Source organism: Seriola aureovittata, chromosome 1 (genome assembly GCF_021018895.1).
Source record: "Seriola aureovittata isolate HTS-2021-v1 ecotype China chromosome 1, ASM2101889v1, whole genome shotgun sequence".
In the NCBI taxonomy this organism is placed as follows: Eukaryota; Metazoa; Chordata; class Actinopteri; order Carangiformes; family Carangidae; genus Seriola; species Seriola aureovittata.
In genome coordinates, this window is record NC_079364.1 from 4,494,811 (window position 1) to 4,518,169 (window position 23,359).

Here is a 23,359-nt window from a genome sequence, read left to right on the forward strand (position 1 = left end):
CTACATTTCCAAGGACTTCTCCATTAACATGTTTATTAGTTAAATATTTGAGTCACTGGCTGATTTAAATCACTTGACTGTTTCCATGTTTTAAAAGTTACTTTAATGCATGTAAATTCACATTGTATATTGGGCTCTGTCTTACCCAGGCTGGTGGACTCACTGGTGGTGAGGTTGAGGCTCTGCTGGGACAGCCCAGGTCCCGGCGCCTGGCTGTTTGTGTGAGGGGGAGGAGAAGATGAGATGGAGGCCTGGGACCCTGTTCTGCTGCCCTGGTTCTCCAACTTCAGACGGTCGTTCTCCGCCTTCAGTTTCTCGATCTCCACCTACAAACACACACAAAAGAAAAATTGAGGAAAAAATGATCCCATGTGTTTGTATCATTGTTTAAAGTGTTACCACAGAGCTTTAGCAGTTTAGCAGTCAACTATAGTATCTGTCTGTGAGTGCTTTGTGTGTGTGTGTGCGCAGACCTGCATGCGGTTCATGGCCTCCCGGAGCTGGTCCAGCTGATGGGCGGAGCTGAGAGCTTCCAGGCGGATGTCTGTCAGCTTCATCTCCTTCTCCCTGAGCTCACTCCGCAGCTGCATCACCGTCTCCGCCTCGCTGTCCAAACACTCTGACAATCTGTGCAACATAATTTAGTGACATGAAATATTGTTATTCAAGCAGAGTTTGTTGTGTAGGATAAAAATGGTCACACAATGACATACAGATGATGATGTGTACATACAGCGTGTTGGAGTGTGTGTTCCTGAGCATGTGGCTGGTGGATGAGGTGCCGTTGTGGGGCAGTTTGGGGGAGGACGGCAGAGACGAGTCCGTCATCTCCTCAATGTCGGAGTGAGAAGACGCCGACTTTGGAGATTTCTTCTTGCTGAACGCTTGTTTGAAGGAGCTTCGCAGCTGCAGGAAGAAAGAGAGAGAGCGAGAGATGGTGAGGAAGTGAGGGACACACTCCCAAATACACAAGGCTGAGAGGGAGAGGAAGAGTGTGCCGGGGGAAGTGGAGGAAAACAGCTGTGAAAAAGTAAAGGGAAAGAAAGGTAAGGGAAATATGGGTAGGCTGTCTTATGACTTGAGCTTCAGCTCTGAACACAAACACATTACACACACACACAACCTGTGTGTGTAATGTGTTAGTGTATAACCTCTGATTTATACTCTCTGTATGACTCTTTTTTTATTTTTAAGAAAGTTGTTTTTTAATGTTCAAGAATGCTGAAAATCTGATTCGGCGGTACCTTTCTTAATGTATTATAGGAGAACATTCAAGGGAAGTAGGTGACAGTGTTGACTGCTTGATAACCAGTATTTAATTCGGATTTTTTTCTAAACTTACATGGAGATACTATGATGCATAATTAGGAACTTTTTTCACTTCAGTGTTTTCTAAGCTGGACTTGTCTGTGTAACTCTTGGTTCAAATCTGTCAAAACCAAAACTTAGCCATATTCAAATTGCATGTAATGCAACAGCCAAATATCAAATCTCAAAATCTGTTCAATTTTCTCGTGATTTGAGATTGTGTTTAAAGCAGAAATCCACTGTGAATACTTGATACTCTTATCAACATAATTTCATGAGGTTGTGTGTCTTTTGCTCTGTGTAGTATTTTACTTTAAAAGAAAGCCTCTTTTATTGTCAGGGAGCTGCAGCAAATCCAGATATTGCTCTTAAATATCTCAACATTATGTCATGTGTGTTATGTGTTTCTCCACTACAAGTGGACCCAGAGGCACAAGCTGCATCAATAATACCCTTTTTCTTTCTCTCAGTGTTCAAGTATTTTCAGGTGGATTTCTCCTTTCCAGAGCTGGCTCAAGTGTCATAAGAGCAGTTCTCAGGGGGAAGCAGTGTTGAGGAGGGGAGGAAAGGCACTACAGTGGCAGCAGAGGACAGGAGGAAAAGGACAGAGGTTAGTAACCTAGAAAAGGCGCAGGGGTTAGGCAGCTTTGTTTCTTTCATTTCACGCAGCATACCATTCTTACCTCATAGACCTGCCACATGAAGCGAAGCAGAGGAAGACACAGAGACAAAACAGCACATGTTCATATGGGTTCGGGTGTGTTAATGTGTTAATGGAGGGACAGAGATTAAACTCGAGGCCCCGACAAGACTAGAGCTGATTTCATTTGACTTCCAGGCAGCTGCAAACTAATTCTACATCACAGCCACCGTGAAAACTGAGACTCTTTCATGATCCATTATATACTCTCCACACAGCCCCTATACACTCCATATCACACACTGAGTGAGCAGCACCTGCATGAAGGGGCCCTCCTCTGTGGGGTCTCAGCCACACAAAGACTGACAGCTGGAAACACACATACACACGTACACACACACTCACACAGGAGGCTAATTTATTATCACAGTGACCTAAAGCAGGAAACGCTTTAACAGCTACCAGACAGCAGCACACTGCTCTTCCTAGAAAATTCAACAACATCAGGATCATTGGACAACCACAGGAGACTAACACGTCAGTCTACAGGACAGAGAGGAAATAAAAAAGCTGCGTACTTCATCGTCTCTGACTTGTCCTCCGGTGCACAAAAAACTCTTTCAACAACAAAAAGGAAAAGTTCTTGTCTTTAAAGTTGTAAGTGAAAGTACATGAGATGAAAACAATGAATGAGCTGACATTAGGACTACACACTATCCAGTAAGCACTGATTTGGTCGTTTGCAGGTAAAGAGACGACTACTATAATACAAGCACATTTAATCCACTTCTATTACAAATGTCTAATTCCTTTTTTTTGTTTTTTTATCTGCAAATCACCAAATCAGCCATTACGTGATATTCAACAGGACAGAGTCTATGGAAATCCTAAGTGTATTCACCTTTTCTCCAGTGAAAGATGCCTGAAGGGGCAGAAACCCAAACATGTGACACCAACACACACGGAAATACACAAAGAGACAAAGACTAAAACAAAAAACCACCAGGCGTCCTGGCTGCCTTCTGTTTTTGTTTGTTTTTGTAACTTATCACAAACTCAAATCGAGTCTCTCACAGTTCCTCATTTTTAATGAATCTTTCATCTTACCCAGTTCTTCTTGTTTTTCTTCTTGTTCTTGGCGTCAGTGTCGAGGTTGGAGCCCACACTGGAATGGCTGGTGGCGCTGGCGACGCTGCTGACGCTGTCGGAGGAGTGCTGCCTCCTGATGCGCAGGTCCGGCTGCTGATTCTGCTGCTGCTGCTGTGGACTGCTGTTACTGCCTGCTGAGGAGAGACAGGCATGTGTTTGTATTGGGCTGAAATATATCTTTCATTTAATCTCAAAAGGTGTTGCGCACAGCCTCCAAATTTTGGACTGAAAGTTTTGTTTTCTAGTTGCTTTGTGCTTTGGACAGATTGTGGGATCTTTCTTAGTCAGTTTCTAAAATGTTGGCACCAAAATTCAAATTATAAATATAAACGTCGAATATCCTTTGCTCTGCGTAGTGCTGGCCGTGTTGATCTGTACCTGTCCTGTCCCCTTTAGGCGCAAGTTCAGGTGTGTTGATGACTCCGTTGATGGCGGCCTGAGCGACGGCGTTCTGCTTCTTCAGCAGCTCGATGGTCTTCCTCAGCTCATTCAGCTCAGAGTCCTACACAGACAAAATGAGAAGAGGATGAGGTCGACTGCAGCGAGAGTGAATGTGCACTTTGATTAGTTTGCAGCGCAGGCCGAGCTGTTTTCACCTTCTGCTCTGCTGTCAAGGTGAGACTCTTCAGTCGAATGGTCATGTTGCCCAGACTCTGTTCAAATGCTGCCACCAGGTGAGCCTGCAGGAGAAACAGACAGGTTACAAATGTGTTTAGTCGGAGCTGAGGGCATTAATAGAGAGATTGCTGGATTGCTAATGACCGCATGAATGTGGAGAGTTTGTTTAAGAATACGAGGGAGTGAAGACGTCTCCACTGAGCTGAGAAGATGAGTCACAGCCGACTACATCTGAGCAACTGGACATGAGAAAAAAAACTGCCTCAACCTTGGCACTAAAAACATGACATCAGTGGAGTAATCATCATACCAAAACGAAAACATAACCAAACACAAATAATTGTGCGAAAACCATAATTTCCTTTGATAAATGATCATCCCCTGTAGGTCAGTCACGAACACCAACACTGAAGCCAAACCATTACATCATCTTCACTGAAAGTCCTTGGAGCGAGATCCACATGAAGACCAGAGACAGTCCTGATGACAACATGAAGTCATCGGATAAACCTCTCCTGACTACAGGCTATGTGATTTTTATGTTCCAGCCTTATTTGATGGATTTCTGGCCGAGTTCATCTGAGATAAATTGACTTTCTGACAAAGGGATGAAAACACAGGAGGCTTCAGACTCTTGGTTTGGGAGCAAACACATGGAAGATAAGCATCACTTGTCAAAAGAAAATAATACAATGTGAGTATATATGTATTAATACATATACAACAAATATGAATTCTAAAAGATTTTGCTGGTTTAAGCGAGCGCAGTCATCCTTCATTCTATTGTATTAGGCTTTAGACCGCAAATACAAATGATGTGCGCCCGCCTGAAGGAAGTGTGTGTGAGAGTTGAATGAGGTGATGAGTGACGTCGTGACTTTTCGCAGCAGAAGATGTTCTCAGAATCTCGGCCTCGGGGGCTCCAAGGTGTGTTCAGATAATTCATCATCTGTCTACGGTGTGTAATCAAATATTTGAACATAACCCCCCCCCAAACTTTCAACTCCACTGTTCTCTCTCTGTGTTTTTCTTTCAACACTCGCACCACTCCTTGTATCCAGGCATCATTAACTGTAAATCTTCAGTCCACATCTGGGACAGTCCCTCAGCAGTGTGCTGAGACTTGACTCCCTACTGTAATCTAACACCTCTGCCTTTCCTCCATATCTCTAATCCACAGTCGAACCGCCGGCGTGCTCTGACTCAGACAGCAGATTACAAGCGAAGCGTGGCGAGACTTGTGCAATATAGAAGCTAAGGTGGCAGAAAGGATCGTGTCTGGAGACGCTTTTCTGATGGTTCTGCCAGATGTAAAATTACACCTTCTGTGAGTAAAGTGCTCTGTTCAGTATTTGATGAATATTCTGGAAATGTTTGGGAGCAGCAAACTTCACAACTTCATTAAGTGGAGACTGTCTTTTGGCAAAACACCTTAAACGTCTGCTTCAGGTCATGAAATATCGATTACATGTAGTTTCAGAAATTATTAGTTTGTTTTTGACACATTAAAAACTCACACTATATTAAACTTTTGGGCAAAGCTGTGTAGCCCTTTGTTGATAAAATACACATATAAATTTCTTATTGGCTATATAAGTGATTCAATAAGATAAACACTAGAAGAAGACAGTGTGCGTGTGTGTGTGTGTGTGTGTGTGTGTGTGTGTGTGTGTGTGTGTGTGTGTGTGTGTGTGTGTGTGTGTGTGTGTGTGTGTGTGTGTGTGTGTGTGTGTGTGTGTGTGTGTGTGTGTGTGTGTGTGTGTGTGTGTGTGTGTGTGAGTGCTTGTTCACTTACGTTGGCGCTCAGCTGTGTCGTCAGGGCGGAAACCTTCTCCTGGGAGGCATCCAGCTCCCGGCGCAGCTTGCGGATCTGAAGACGTAAAAAGTGCCACATCAAAAAGCGCCAACATAAAAGCATACGTACTGGCTCCATAAAAGCATTCAATACCAAACACACACACAGACACAAAAATACTGTAGCAACAAATGAGGGAGGCTCCCAGATCAGAGCTCTGATATGTTCAGATTAAGAGATGAAACACAGCAGATGCATAAAAGACGACATTCAGGTGCAAACAGGTGCTCATAGAGGAACAACAGCCTGTTACAGGGTCAGTCACAATACAGTTACACATGTAACTGGATACAACTGTGAAAACAACCCCATGTTCCAACAAGTCCGGCCACTACACACAGAAAATTAAAGAGGGCAGAAGTGCTGTGGGCGGGTTGACACTTACCTCCGACTGCGACTTCTCCTCATTCTGTAAAAACAAACATCAGAAGAAGAGAAAATCATTATAGGACACATTGACTGAATTTTGACATGCTTTAATGAAAAATAAGAGCAGTTCAAGCAGCTGCACATGTACTGACTCCTGATTGATTTATTAGCTCCTTGGAGATGAGCTTTATAAACTGTGGAGGAGATTGTCTGGTGTAATATGTCTGGAAAGCAGAGATGTCCTCCTGCAGGCATTTCACTGAGACATCTGAATGTGTGAGTCCCATTGTGTTCATGGACAGCACAGAGGACAATAGTAAGAAAAGACATACAGAGAACACGCAAAACAAATGCTCGCACGAACACAACACACCCTCCTCCCCCCCTCCTCCTCCTGCTGCTGATGACCAAAACAGTGAAACATGCAACACCCACATTTAAATGTGAACAGACTGCACCGGGCACAATAATTGTTTCAAGTTTAAAGCATTTAATGTGCATAATTTCAAAATGTATTGTACTGTATTATTAGAAACAAACTGAAGTCATATTACACTAGCCAAAGAGGTTGTGTTCTTGTTCCTGCTTATTTTGTTTTATTATCTTTGTGTAGATTTTGGTTCGATTTTTGTGAGATCTATTTTTTGTATATTTTACCTATGAACTCATGCATTTGTCTCTGAATTAACAAATCTGGCACGATTGTTGATCACTAAGTATTAAATAACTTCAGAGGACCAGGAGGTGCTTTCTTGTTGTTTTTCTGTAATTAAATTTTTTATCTTTCAGTAATTCTATTTTAAATTCCTGTTGGAGGCCTGTACACGGCGACTGTGTTGCGAAGCAGATGAGCTGATAATAAATTATTTTTCACACGGTTCCACCTACAAACCACTAATAACCAAAACAGGTTTCAACAGCATAATGTGTCCGTGCATGTGTGAAGGCACATGTGTTCTGTGGCATTAGTGGATGGTTAAGAAAGTGGCACCTGTACAAACAGAGCAGCCTGTCTGTCTTGGAGAAGCACACAAAACACAGAGATCTCACTCTGATGCAAAATCCTTGATTTTTCCAATTTCCAAATATCAGGTTAGTTTTTCTGATATGAAGCATCTGAGGAGACTCCAGCGTCAGACATGTCACCTTTACCTCATATTATCATTTACTGATAAAGAAACAGAGCCATAAAAAATATCTGCTAATATATCTTATGTCATTAAACCTTTGACTTACAGCTGTATTTAACTCCAACAGGGCACAAAAAAACCAGAATGAAGGACTCCTGCACTCTACAGCCCTACCGTTTGCTGCCAGGACGTGACGGTGCCCGTCAGGGATAAAGTCGCCATCATTTTGCCTCCACTCTCTGATTTCAAACCTCTGACTCGAAGGACCAGCCGGAGCCGAGCAGGGATCCAGTGTCTGAGAGTTTCTCTGCTACACCTGCCTAGGTGAGTAAACCAGCCCACAGAGGGGGGGGGGGAGGAGCTACACTGTGACTGCCTACAGTGTGTGTATACATGTGAGCTGTCTGTGTGCCTACAGTCAGACATTTTTCTCACAGGGTGTTTGAGTCAGATATCCGGATGGATTACATGGGAAATGTGTATTTTCTGGCTTCAAATACTCAATATTTCATAATTCCACAGGTAAAAGCAGAAACTGCTCTTGTATCGACATTCAATGTGCAGCTCTCTGAACTGAAGAAAACTCACTGCTCGGCAAAGATTTCCTATAATATCATGTTGCCGTTTAGATGCCACAACAGTACAGGCTGTTTATTACACACATTTTCTCAGCAATAATTATACAGAGCCTTGTTTACTTAAATTTTTTTCTGCTGATACTGATGCTTTACAAACATTAAAAATTTTTATGATTGTTTTTTAGTCTCTTTTAACTTTAAAGTACAGCAGATAAGCTTGTATATGGAAAGTATTGTGCATTTTATGACTAAAGCATGAAACTTTCTCCAGTATTTCTATAAACCACAAAGTTTATTTTCAGACGTGGAGGCATTTCAGATGTGACCTCTGGGACAGGGCAGAGCCCCCTGGGAAAATGAGTGTGGTCCAGACCAAACTCGCATGCTAGCTTCTGAGTAGATTGTTCGCTAATGTGCTAGCTAATTCCACAGAACACACAGCAGAAGTTAACAGTGTTTTTAACAAGCTATAGCTACCTTAACACATGGAAATGGTGGGGTCTGCAATCCCCCTGCAAAATTGGTCCTCTAAGTAAAAATGTATGCCTTCCTAATACTGTGATGTTTTTGTGACTTACTATACTATGTCTTTTTTGTCACCCTCATTGGACTCATCTCTGATGGGGATGAGTCTGGGAGATTGACCTGGTGCAGGTGGAACAATCTGGAGCTGAACGCTCTTAAGGCAGTGGAGCTGATAGTGGACTTCAGAACTAACCCACCCCCATCACCCAGTGTGACTCCCCCCGTGGAGTACTTCTGCTTTCTGGCTACCACTGTCACACAGGAAGAACATCATCACATTCCCCCTGTGAACTATCGCGTGCGCACCCCCCCCCCCCCCCCCCCCCAGTCATTTTGCAGTGTGTACATATTTGTATTGTATACATTTATATTTTTCTATCTTATTGTTAAAATGTTCTATTTATATCTAAGATATCCAACCTGCAATATTTGCTTGTGTCATTGTGTCTGTTTACATTTCTTTTCTTCTTACTATGTTTATTGTCATGCACCAAAACCCCAAAGCAAATTCCTTGTATGTTGAAAAGCCTTCTTGCCAATTTTTATGCCTTACTATATATGCCAAGAAAGTTCAGCAGAGGATGTACTTCCTATGGCAGTTGAAGTAGTTCAACTTGCAAAGGACAGTGATGGTGAACTTCTACACTGCCATCATCGAGTCCATCCTCACTTCCTGCCAAGGACAAGAGCAGACTGCGTACCATTCACTGTACTGATAAAGTGATCGGCTGCAATCTGCCAACTCTCCAGGACCTACACACCTCATACATATTTGTATTGTATGTATTTATATTTTTCTATTCTTTTCTATAATGTTTTATCTCATTGTTAAAGTGTTGTATTTATATCTAAGATATCTGACCTGCTGTACTTGCTTGTTTCATCTTTGTTTATTTCTTTTCTTCTTACTATTTGTATTGTCATACACCAAAGCAAATTCCTTGTATGCTGAAGAACCCTCTTGCCAATAAAACAGATTCTGATTCTGACGTGTTTTTTTGTCTACTTTCCTATGACTTTTTATACCATATTATACTATGATGTTGTATACCTTACCATACGATGACATTTTTATGCCTATGTCGTTATTTTTACTTACTATACTATTACTTTTATTATTTAAACCAATGATTTTTTTAAACCTTACGATCTATGACTTTTTATGCCTTACTATACTATGACGTGTTTTAAGCCTAACTATACAATAACTTTTTATGCCTTATAATGCTACGACATTTTTATGCATTACTAAACTATGACGTTTTTAAGCCTTACTATCCTTTGAATTTTTTAAACTTACCATACTATGATGTTTTGATGCATTACTGAACTATGAGTTTTTATGCCTTACTATACTATTACGTTCTTTTGACATTTTTATGCTTTACTTTACTATGATGTTTTTTGACATTTTCATGTCTTACTATACTATGATGTTTTATGCCTTACCATACTATGACGTTTTATTTGACATTTATATGCCTTACTGTACTATGACGTTTTTATGCTTTACTATAATATGACTCTTTATCCCTTACCATACTATGACGTTTTTATGTCTTACTATACTACAACTTTTTATTTACATTTTTATGCCTCACTATACTATGACGTTTTCTATGCCTTACTATAATATGACGTTTTTATGCCTTACTATACTATGACGTTTTTATGTCTTACTATACTACAACTTTTTATTTACATTTTTATGCCACACTATACTATGACGTTTCTATACCTTACTATACTGTGACGTTTTATTTGAAATTTATATGCCTTACTGTACTATGACGTTTTTATGCTTTACTATAATATGACTCTTTATCCCTTACCATACTATGACGTTTTTATGTCTTACTATACTACAACTTTTTATTTACATTTTTATGCCACACTATACTATGACGTTTCTATGCCTTACTATACTGTGACGTTTTTATGCCTTACTATACTATGAGGTTTTTTTACATTTTTATGTCTTACTATACAATGACTTTTTATGCCTTACCATACGATGACGTTTTTATGCCTTTCTATACTATGACGTTTTTTGACATTTTATGCCTTACTATACTATGACGTTTTTATGCCTTACTATACTGTCGTTTTTGTGTCTTACTATATTATGACTTTTTATGCCTTACCAAAGTATGAGTTTTTATGCCTTACTATACTATGACATTTTTATGCCTTACTATACTATGACGTTTTTTGATATTTTTATGTCTTACTATACAATGACTTTTTATGCCTTACCATACTATGACGTTTTTATGCCTTACTATACTATGATGTTTTTTGACATTTTTATGCCTTACTATACTATGACATTTTTATGCCTTTCTATACTAAGACTTTTTATACCTTACTATACTATGAAGTGTTTTTTTACATTTTTAGGCCTTACTATACTATGAAATTTTTATGCCTTACTATAGTATGATGTTTTCTGACATTTTTATGTCTTACTATACAATGACTTTTTATGCCTTACTATACTATGACTTTTTTTGACATTTTTATGCCTTAATATACTATGACTTTTTATGCCTTACTATACTATGACGTTTTATGCCTTACTATACTATGACGTTTTATTTGACATTTTTATGCCTTACTATACTATGACGTTTTTATGCCTTACTATACTATGACGTTTTTTGACATTTTTATGCCTTACTATACTATGACATTTTTATGCCTTACTATACTATGACGTTTTTTGATATTTTTATGTCTTACTATACAATGACTTTTTATGCCTTACTATACTATGATGTTTTTTGACATTTTTATGCCTTACTATACTATGACATTTTTATGTCTTTCTATAGTATGATGTTTTCTGACATTTTTATGTCTTACTATACAATGACTTTTTATGCCTTACTATACTATGACTTTTTTTGACATTTTTATGCCTTAATATACTATGACTTTTTATGCCTTACTATACTATGACGTTTTATGCCTTACTATACTATGACGTTTTTATGCCTTACTATACTATGAAATTTTTATGCCTTACTATACTATGACGTTTTTATGCCTTACTATACTATGACGTTTTATTTGACATTTTTATGCCTTACTATACTATGACGTTTTTTGACATTTTTATGCCTTACTATACTATGACGTTTTTTGATATTTTTATGTCTTACTATACAATGACTTTTTATGCCTTTCTATACTAAGACTTTTTATACCTTACTATACTATGAAGTGTTTTTTTACATTTTTATGCCTTACTATAGTATGATGTTTTCTGACATTTTTATGTCTTACTATACTATGACTTTTTATGCCTTACTATACTATGACGTTTTATGCCTTACTATACTATGACGTTTTTATGCCTTACCATACTATGATGTTTTATTTGACATTCATATGCCTTACTGTACTTTGACGTTTTTATGCTTTACTATAATATGATGTTTTTTTGACATTTTCATGTCTTACTATACTATGAATTTTTATGCCTTACTATACTATGACTTTTTTTTGGCATTTTTATGCCTTAATATACTATGACATTTTTATGTCTTTCTATACTAAGACTTTTTATACCTTACTATACTATGAAGTGTTTTTTTACATTTTTATGCCTTACTATAGTATGATGTTTTCTGACATTTTTATGTCTTACTATACTATGACTTTTTATGCCTTACTATACTATGATGTTTTTTGACATTTTCATGTCTTACTATACTATGACTTTTTATGCCTTACTATACTATGATGTTTTTATGCCTTACCATACTATGACGTTTTATTTGACATTTATATGCCTTACTGTACTATGACGTTTTTATGCTTTACTATAATATGACTCTTTATCCCTTACCATACTATGACGTTTTTATGTCTTACTATACTACAACTTTTTATTTACATTTTTATGCCTCACTATACTATGACGTTTTCTATGCCTTACTATAATATGACGTTTTTATGCCTTACTATACTATGACGTTTTTATGTCTTACTATACTACAACTTTTTATTTACATTTTTATGCCACACTATACTATGACGTTTCTATGCCTTACTATACTGTGACGTTTTTATGCCTTACTATACTATGAGGTTTTTTTACATTTTTATGTCTTACTATACAATGACTTTTTATGCCTTACCATACGATGACGTTTTTATGCCTTTCTATACTATGACGTTTTTTGACATTTTTATGTCTTACTATACAATTACTTTTTATGCCTCACTATACTATGACGTTTTTATGCCTTACTATACTATGACATTTTTTTACATTTTTATGTCTTACTATACAATGACATTTTATGCCTTACTATACTATGACTTTTTTTGCCTTACTATACTATGACATTTTTATGTCTTACTATACTATGACGTTTTTATGCCTTACTATACTGTCGTTTTTGTGTCTTACTATATTATGACTTTTTATGCCTTACCAAAGTATGAGTTTTTATGCCTTACTATACTATGGCGTTTTTATGCCTTACTATACTATGACATTTTTATGCCTTACTATACTATGACGTTTTTTGATATTTTTATGTCTTACTATACAATGACTTTTTATGCCTTACCATACTATGACGTTTTTATGCCTTACTATACTATGATGTTTTTTGACATTTTTATGCCTTACTATACTATGACATTTTTATGCCTTTCTATACTAAGACTTTTTATACCTTACTATACTATGAAGTGTTTTTTTACATTTTTAGGCCTTACTATACTATGAAATTTTTATGCCTTACTATAGTATGATGTTTTCTGACATTTTTATGTCTTACTATACAATGACTTTTTATGCCTTACTATACTATGACTTTTTTTGACATTTTTATGCCTTAATATACTATGACTTTTTATGCCTTACTATACTATGACGTTTTATGCCTTACTATACTATGACGTTTTATTTGACATTTTTATGCCTTACTATACTATGACGTTTTTATGCCTTACTATACTATGACGTTTTTTGACATTTTTATGCCTTACTATACTATGACATTTTTATGCCTTACTATACTATGACGTTTTTTGATATTTTTATGTCTTACTATACAATGACTTTTTATGCCTTACTATACTATGATGTTTTTTGACATTTTTATGCCTTACTATACTATGACATTTTTATGTCTTTCTATACTAAGACTTTTTATACCTTACTATACTATGAAGTGTTTTTTTACATTTTTATGCCTTACTATAGTATGATGTTTTCTGACATTTTTATGTCTTACTATACTATGACTTTTTATGCCTTACTATACTATGACATTTTTTTGACATTTTTATGCCTTACTATACTATGACTTTTTATGCCTTACTATACTATGACGTTTTTATGCCTTACCATACTATGATGTTTTATTTGACATTCATATGCCTTACTGTACTTTGACGTTTTTATGCTTTACTATAATATGACTCTTTATCCCTTACCATACTATGACGTTTTTATGCCTTACTATACTACAACTTTTTATTTACATTTTTATGCCTCACTATACTATGACGTTTTTATGCCTTACTATACTATGACGTTTTTTACATTTTTATGCCTTACTATACAATGACGTTTTTATGCCTTACCATACTATGACGTTTTTATGCCTTACTATACTATGACGTTTTTATGCCTTACTATACTATGATGTTTTTTGACATTTTTATGCCTTACTATACTATGACATTTTTATGCCTTTCTATACTAAGACTTTTTATACCTTACTATACTATGAAGTGTTTTTTTTACATTTTTAGGCCTTACTATACTATGAAATTTTTATGCCTTACTATAGTATGATGTTTTCTGACATTTTTATGTCTTACTATACAATGACTTTTTATGCCTTAATATACTATGACTTTTTTTGATATTTTTATGTCTTACTATACAATGACTTTTTATGCCTTACTATACTATGACGTTTTTATGCCTTACTATACTATGACGTTTTTATGTCTTACTATACTACAACTTTTTATTTACATTTTTATGCCTCACTATACTATGACGTTTTTATGCCTTACTATACTGTGACGTTTTTATGCCTTACTATACTATGACGTTTTTTTACATTTTTATGTGTTACTACACAATGACTTTTTAGGCCTTACCATACTATGACGTTTTTATGCCTTTCTATACTATGACGTTTTTTGACATTTTTATATCTTACTATACAATTACTTTTTATGCCTTACTATACTATGAAATTTTTATGCCTTACTATACTATGACGTTTTTATGCCTTACTATACTATGACGTTTTTATGCCTTACTATACTGTGACGTTTTTATGCCTTACTATACTATGACGTTTTTTTACATTTTTATGTCTTACTATACAATTACTTTTTATGCCTCACTATACTGACATTTTTATGCCTTACTATACTATGACGTTTTTATGCCTTACTATACTATGACGTTTTTTTACATTTTTATGTGTTACTATACAATGACGTTTTTATGCCTTACCATACTATGACGTTTTTATGCCTTACTATACTATGACGTTTTTATGCCTTACTATACTATGACGTTTTTATGTCTTACTATACTACAACTTTTTATTTACATTTTTATGCCTCACTATACTATGACGTTTTTATGCCTTACTATACTGTGACGTTTTTATGCCTTACTATACTATGACGTTTTTTTACATTTTTATGTGTTACTATACAATGACTTTTTATGCCTTACCATACTATGACGTTTTTATGCCTTTCTATACTATGACGTTTTTTGACATTTTTATATCTTACTATACAATTACTTTTTATGCCTCACTATACTATGACATTTTTATGCCTTACTATACTATGACGTTTTTATGCCTTACTATACTATGACGTTTTTATGCCTTACTATACTGTGACGTTTTTATGCCTTACTATACTATAACGTTTTTTTACATTTTTATGTCTTACTATACAATTACTTTTTATGCCTCACTATACTGACATTTTTATGCCTTACTATACTATGACGTTTTTTTACATTTTTATGTCTTACTATACAATGACTTTTTATGCCTTACCATGCTATGACGTTTTTATGCCTTTCTATACTATGACGTTTTTTGACATTTTATGCCTTACTATAATATGACGTTTTTTTTACATTTTTATGTCTTACTATACAATGACTTTTTATGCCTTACCATACTATGACGTTTTTATGCCTTTCTATACTATGACGTTTTTTGACATTTTATGCCTTACTATACTATGACTTTTTTTGCCTTACTATACTATGACATTTTTATGTCTTACTATACTATGACGTTTTTATGCCTTACTATACTGTCGTTTTTGTGTCTTACTATATTATGACTTTTTATGCCTTACCAAAGTATGACTTTTTATGCCTTACTATACTATGGCGTTTTTATGCCTTACTATACTATGACTTTTTTTTGGCATTTTTATGCCTTAATATAATATGACATTTTTATGCCTTACTATACTATGACTTTTTATGCCTTACCATACTATGATGTTTTTTTTTACATTTTTATGCCTTACTATACTATGACATTTTCATGCCTTTCTATACTATGACTTTTTATGCCTTACTATACTATGATGTTTTTAGACATTTTTATGTCTTACTATACAATGACTTTTTATGCCTTACCATACTATTACGTTTTTATGCCTTATTATACTATGACGTTTTTTGCCATTTTTATGCCTTACTATACTATGACATTTGCATGCCTTTCTATACTAAGGACTTTTATACCTTACTATACCATGACGTTTTTTTTTTACATTTTTATGCCTTACTAAACTATGACGTTTTTAGACATTTTTATGTCTTACTATACAATGACTTTTTATGCCTTACCATAATATTACGTTTTTATGCCTTACTATACTATGATGTTTTTTGACATTTTCATGTCTTACTATACTATGACATTCTTATGCCTTTCTATACTATGACGTTTTATGCCTTACTATACTATGACATTTTTTTGACATTTTTATGCCTTACTATACTATGACTTTTTATGCCTTACTATACTATGACGTTTTTATGCCTTACTATACTATGATGTTTTTGACATTTTCATGTCTTACTATACTATGACTTTTTATGCCTTACTATACTATGATGTTTTTGACATTTTCATGTCTTACTATACTATGACTTTTTATGCCTTACTATACTATGACGTTTTTATGTCTTACTATACTACAACTTGTTATTTACATTTTTATATCTTACTATACAATTACTTTTTATGCCACACTATACTATGACATTTTTATGCCTTACTGTACTATGACGTTTTTATGCCTTACTATACTGTGACGTTTTTATGCCTTACTATACTATGACGTTTTTTTTACATTTTTATGTCTTACTATACAATGACTTTTTATGCGTTACCATACTATGACGTTTTTATGTCTTTCTATACTATGACGTTTTTTGACATTTTATGCCTTACTATACTGTGACGTTTTTATGCCTTACTATACTATGACATTTTTATGTCTTACTATACTGTGACGTTTTTATGCCTTACTATACTGTCGTTTTTGTGTCTTACTATATTATGACTTTTTATGCCTTACCAAAGTATGACTTTTTATGCCTTACTATACTATGGCGTTTTTATGCCTTACTATACTATGACGTTTTTAGACATTTTTATGTCTTACTATACAATGACTTTTTATGCCTTACCATACTATTACGTTTTTATGCCTTATTATACTATGACATTTTCATGCCTTTCTTTACTATGACTTTTTAGACATTTTTATGTCTTACTATACAATGACTGTTTATGCCTTACTATACTATGGCGTTTTTATGCCTTATTATACTATGACGTTTTTTGACATTTTTATGCCTTACTATACTATGACATTTTCATGCCTTTCTATACTATGACATTTTCATGCCTTTCTATACTATGACTTTTTATACCTTACTATACCATGGCGTTTTTTTTTTACATTTTTATGCCTTACTATACTATGACATTTTTATATCTTACTATACAATTACTTTTTATGCCTCACTATACTATGACATTTTTATGCCTTACTATACTATGATGTTTTTATGCCTTACTATACTGTGACGTTTTTATGCCTTACTATACTATGACGTTTTTTTTACATTTTTATGTCTTACTATACAATGACTTTTTATGCCTTATCATACTATGACGTTTTTATGCCTTTCTATACTATGACGTTTTTTGACATTTTATACCTTACTATACTATGACTTTTTATGCCTTACTATACTATGACATTTTTATGTCTTACTATACTGTGACGTTTTTATGCCTTACTATACTGTCGTTTTTGTGTCTTACTATATTATGACTTTTTATGCCTTACCAAAGTATGACTGTTTATGCCTTACTATACTATGACGTTTTTATGCCTTACTATACTATGACGTTTTTAGACATTTTTATGTCTTACTATACTGTGACGTTTTTATGTCTTACTATACTGTGACGTTTTTATGCCTTACTATACTGTCGTTTTTGTGTCTTACTATATTATGACTTTTTATGCCTTACCAAAGTATGACTTTTTATGCCTTACTATACTATGGCGTTTTTATGCCTTACTATACTATGACGTTTTTAGACATTTTTATGTCTTACTATACAATGACTTTTTATGCCTTACCATACTATTACGTTTTTATGCCTTATTATACTATGACATTTTCATGCCTTTCTATACTATGACTTTTTAGACATTTTTATGTCTTACTATACAATGACTGTTTATGCCTTACTATACTATGGCGTTTTTATGCCTTATTATACTATGACGTTTTTTGACATTTTTATGCCTTACTATACTATGACATTTTCATGCCTTTCTATACTATGACATTTTCATGCCTTTCTATACTATGACTTTTTATACCTTACTATACCATGGCGTTTTTTTTTTACATTTTTATGCCTTACTATACTATGACATTTTTATATCTTACTATACAATTACTTTTTATGCCTCACTATACTATGACATTTTTATGCCTTACTATACTATGACGTTTTTATGCCTTACTATACTGTGACGTTTTTATGCCTTACTATACTATCACGTTTTTTTTACATTTTTATGTCTTACTATACAATGACTTTTTATGCCTTATCATACTATGACGTTTTTATGCCTTTCTATACTATGACGTTTTTTGACATTTTATGCCTTACTATACTATGACTTTTTATGCCTCACTATACTATGACATTTTTATGTCTTACTATACTGTGACGTTTTTATGCCTTACTATACTGTCGTTTTTGTGTCTTACTATATTATGACTTTTTATGCCTTACCAAAGTATGACTTTTTATGCCTTACTATACTATGGCGTTTTTATGCCTTACTATACTATGACGTTTTTAGACATTTTTATGTCTTACTATACAATGACTTTTTATGCCTTACCATACTATTACGTTTTTATGCCTTATTATACTATGACGTTTTTTGACATTTTTATGCCTTACTATGACATTTTTATGCCTTACTATACTATGACATTTTCATGCCTTTCTATACTATGACTTTTTATACCTAACTATACTATGACGTTTTTTGACATTTTATGCCTTACTATACTATGACTTTTTATGCCTCACTATACTATGACATTTTTATGTCTTACTATACTGTGACGTTTTTATGCCTTACTATACTGTCGTTTTTGTGTCTTACTATATTATGACTTTTTATGCCTTACTATACTATGGCGTTTTTATGCCTTACTATACTATGACGTTTTTAGACATTTTTATGTCTTACTATACAATGACTTTTTATGCCTTACCATACTATTACGTTTTTATGCCTTATTATACTATGACGTTTTTTGACATTTTTATGCCTTACTATACTATGACATTTTTATGCCTTACTATACTATGACATTTTCATGCCTTTCTATACTATGACTTTTTATACCTAACTATACTATGACTTTTTTTGACATTTTTATGCCTTACTATACTATGACATTTTTATGCCTTACTATACTATGACGTTTTTTGACATTTTTATGTCTTACTATACAATGACTTTTTAAGCCTTACCATACTATGACGTTTTTATGCCTTACTATACTATGATGTTTTTTGACATTTTTATGCCTTACTATACTATGACGTTTTTTTGACATTTTTATGCCTTACTATACTATGACATTTTCATGCCCTACTATACTATGACATTTTTATGTCTTACCAGACTATGACGTTTTTATGCCTTACTATACTGTCGTATACATTTTTTGACATTTTTATGTCTTACTATACAATGATTTTTTATGCCTCACTATATTATGACTTTTTTATGCATAACTATACCATGATGTTTTTTTGATGTTTTTATGCCTTACTATACTATGACTTTTTTACTATGATTTTTTATGCCTTACTATACTATGTAGTTTTTTTTCTTACTATACTATAACCTTTTTTAAGCCTTACTATACTATAATTTTTTATACCTTACCATACTATGATGTTTTTATGCCTTACTATACTACGAGTTTTTATGCCTTACTATACTATGATGTTTTTTGACATTTTTATGCCTTACTATACTATGACATTTTCATGCCCTACTATACTATGACACTTTTATGTCTTACCAGACTATGACGTTTTTATGCCTTACTATACTGTCGTATACATTTTTTGACATTTTTATGTCTTACTATACAATGATTTTTTATGCCTCACTATATTATGACTTTTTTATGCATAACTATACCATGATGTTTTTTTGATGTTTCTATGCCTTACTATACTATGACTTTTTTACTATGATTTTTTATGCCTTACTATACTATGTAGTTTTTTTTCTTACTATACTATAACCTTTTTTAAGCCTTACTATACTATAATTTTTTATACCTTACCATACTATGATGTTTTTATGCCTTACTATACTACGAGTTTTTATGCCTTACTATACTATGATGTTTTTTTGACATTTTTATGCCTTACTATACTATGATGTTTTTATGCCTTACTATACTATGACATTTTTTTGACGTTTTTATGCCTTTCTTTACTAAGACTTTTTATACCTTACTATATTATGACGTTTTTTTTACATTTTTATGCCTTACTATACTGTGATGTTTTTATGCCTTAGTATACTATGATGTTTTTTTTCTACATTTTTATGCCTTACTATACTATGATATTCTTATGCCTCACTTTATTATGACTTTTTTACGCCTTACTAAACTATGACTTTTTATGCCTTACTATACTGTCGTTTTTATGCCTAACTATACTTTGACGTTTTCATGCCTTATTATACTGTCGTTTTTATGCCTTACTATATTATGATTTTTTATGCCTTACCAAAGTAAGACTTTTTATGCCTTACTATAGGATGATGGTTTTTTTTTTTTACATTTTTATGCCTTACTATACTATGACATTTTTATGCCTTACTATATATAGTGCGAGTTTTTATGCCTTACTATACTATGACGTTTTTTTTTTACATTTTTATGCCTTATTATACTATGACGTTTTTATGCCTTACTATACTATGACGTTTTTTGAAATTTTTATGCCTTACTATACTGTGACATTCTCATGCCTTACTATATTATGACGTTTTCATGCCTTACTATACTATGACGTTTTTTTGACACTTCTATGCTTTTATATAATATGACTTATTTTGATGTTTTTATGCCTTACTATATCATGACTTTTACTGTATCAGTATTGAAGGTATCACCAGGATTAAAAAACTATTCAATAAACCCTAATTCACTGTTGGTTTGATGGACTCACCGTGGAGTAAATGGAGGAGGTGCTGGAGACCAGAGACAGGGATGATCCATGAACTGAGGAGACAGAAGCCACAAGTAAAAGAGTGGATTAGAAAGTACATCTGTACACACAACACTACTATAATTACCAAGAGACCCCCCACAGAAACCACCCACCCTGCTTCAACCCTGCCCACCCGACAACTGGTCCTCCCAGTGTTCCCAGTTCCTCCCAACTGCCCACTTCCTCTGCAGCTCTTTGGTCATAAAGATAAAACTCCTACACGCTGCAGTCGCACTGTGGCGCAACTAATGACAGCCTGAGCAATACTCTGCTAATGAGTCAGCCGCTAATCACACATCAGAGGCCAGGACACAACGCCAGCACTGTTTCCCGCCTGGGAGCAGATCAGAGAGGATCAGGAGTGTGAAGTCATCGGCCGCACCGAGAGGTCGGGCTGATCTCAGCAAATTCAGTCATTCACTCAATTACCTCACAGGGAGCAGACAAGGCTTTAATGAGGACTCACTCTTTTATTCTAATTTGGTCTAGACGGCAACGTGTGCTGTGAGCCACATGAAAAGGGGAATTCACGGCAGGTCATGTGTGACAGGATCTTTTAAATTGGACTCACTTATTGTTTTTAGACCTGATTTGATCAACATTGCGAGCTGTGAGTTACCATTTGATTCTCATCCTAAAAAAACAAAATAAAAATAAAGCAGAAGGTTATAAGGCTTTATCCACAGAAGTTGTGCAAGATTATAAGGCAGAACAAAAATCCCCTGTGACTTCTACGGTGCTGACTTTGGAGAAAGTGGGAACAGAAAGTAATATCAAATGTACACGCTGCTAATCTCCTTAAAGATTAAGTTCATCTACCTTTCAGTTTGTAGTTGTAGATTATAAACTGTGTCTTTCAGCAAATATGGTTTGTACAGACATGAGAGGAGGGTGAGTGTACACCAAGGTAAGTGGGAGTGTTTGTAGCCAGAGTATGAGGTGACAGTGTGTAGTAGTGTTGCTCTCCATCGGGACAGGTGTGACAAAGTGTTGGGTGGATGATGTGACTTTTGTCCTGTCAATCTAACAACGGTCGGGTAACTCTACCCTTCAGCAACGCACACACATGTACACGCAAACGGCATGTCCTCACAGACCTACACACTGCGATCCAACACACACACACAGAAAGAGAGAGAGGGAGAGAGAAAGTTATGTTGGAAGTTTCTTGTATGTCACCACCTCTCTCTCACGCCTCTCACTTTGATCCCTGTAATTATCTCCTCCACTGAAAGGGAAGACTGACTTGTGGGGCTGGGAAACACAGTGAGACAGATATAACTATGCTCCTGTGGGGGAGGGGGGAAATAATAATAAGTCTGAGTCTGTGTAATTGTGCATGTGTATTTGGCGTGTGCTGCCAGTACAGTTTTATAAAAGTTAAACAACACCAGCAAAGCTCTACAGGCGTTTGCTTGACACAAATGTCCTGAAACAAAGGCCCTCTTCACCCCTCACATTAACACAATATCAACATTGACCGCCATATATTGATTTTCTACTTCTTTTACTGTATTTCTAATGGCTAAAACCTTAACAACAAGCCATTGACAGCTGCCTTCTTTTTAATCAACTTGACCAGACGTGAGGAGACAACACACTGCTCAGTGCACTATCATCTGTCTTTGCTGAAAAAACTGTTGTTTAAACATAATCAAATATCTCCCAGAATATTACAACTTAAATCAATTTCTAAATAAATTAAAATTAAAAAATTAAATTAATTAAAAAATTTAATTAAATTAAATTAAAATAATTAAAAAAAATTATAAATCATCTTATCCAGCTGCTGATAAGTGATCACATAAACACTAGATGGTTTTCTTGTTTGTGATATTACTCTGTATTTCTGTACTTTGTATTTTCTGGTTCTTAGAATATGAATGGCCTCTTAATGGAGCTGTATTTTGAAACGCCTTTTCTTATACACTATATGTTGAGATAAAAACAGGCTTTTATTCTGAAGAAGGCAACATGCTTCAAACAGTGATATAAAGAATCATCTGGTAAGACTGACATGATGCTCAAAAAACACTGAGTATCTGACTCCCCTAAGGCGCCTTCACAGAACCAGTTTCAGTGTCACTGGATTTTATCTCTGAGTCTATGTCCGTCTCTCATGTTGCATGTGTTCGTCTCTGCTTCAACTCTGCAGGGACAAAAACTACCTTTAGATCCTTTCACACTGTCAGGTGCTGAACCAGTTTGGATTTTCATCTGTGACTTTCTGCTCTGCTTCAGTTATTGATTAACTCCATGTACCAGAATGCCTTTTTTTGTGGAAGTGAGGATTCACCTGC

The 23,359-nt window shown here is 34.8% G+C and overlaps 1 protein-coding gene and 3 long non-coding RNA genes across 18 annotated transcripts in view; 2 read left to right on the forward strand and 2 right to left on the reverse strand.

Annotated features, from left to right (window-relative positions):
• nav2a (neuron navigator 2a) overlaps positions 1-23,359 on the reverse strand; it is a 223,625-nt gene that overhangs the window by 7,051 nt on the left and 193,215 nt on the right. For 9 of the 10 annotated variants that reach the window (XM_056376044.1, XM_056376017.1, XM_056376035.1 and 6 more), the window contains 9 exons: positions 21,018-21,070; positions 5,956-5,979; positions 5,511-5,585; positions 3,694-3,777; positions 3,476-3,599; positions 3,056-3,231; positions 734-906; positions 474-627; positions 146-326 (listed from right to left, as the gene is read on the reverse strand). In XM_056376044.1, the coding sequence (XP_056232019.1) occupies positions 146-326; positions 474-627; positions 734-906; positions 3,056-3,231; positions 3,476-3,599; positions 3,694-3,777; positions 5,511-5,585; positions 5,956-5,979; positions 21,018-21,070 (1,044 nt within the window). The remainder of the gene's footprint in view (positions 1-145; positions 327-473; positions 628-733; positions 907-3,055; positions 3,232-3,475; positions 3,600-3,693; positions 3,778-5,510; positions 5,586-5,955; positions 5,980-21,017; positions 21,071-23,359) is intronic. The other variant, XM_056376007.1, reaches the window with a different exon arrangement.
• Positions 907-3,223, forward strand: LOC130169403 (uncharacterized). Its single transcript, XR_008827834.1, has 3 exons — positions 907-1,046; positions 1,779-1,918; positions 3,094-3,223. It is a non-coding gene; the product is annotated as an uncharacterized LOC130169403 (long non-coding RNA).
• LOC130169388 (uncharacterized) lies at positions 3,614-8,425 on the forward strand. Of its 6 annotated transcripts, XR_008827830.1 has the most exons (6): positions 3,614-3,712; positions 4,264-4,409; positions 4,508-4,673; positions 4,896-5,042; positions 7,197-7,393; positions 8,279-8,425. It is a non-coding gene; the product is annotated as an uncharacterized LOC130169388 (long non-coding RNA). The 6 variants fall into 6 exon arrangements; XR_008827824.1 differs by having other exon boundaries at positions 7,197-8,425; XR_008827828.1 differs by having other exon boundaries at positions 4,508-4,642; positions 7,197-8,425.
• On the reverse strand, positions 17,195-19,773 carry LOC130169412 (uncharacterized). Its single transcript, XR_008827835.1, has 2 exons — positions 17,664-19,773; positions 17,195-17,575 (listed from the first exon to the last, which is right to left on the reverse strand). It is a non-coding gene; the product is annotated as an uncharacterized LOC130169412 (long non-coding RNA).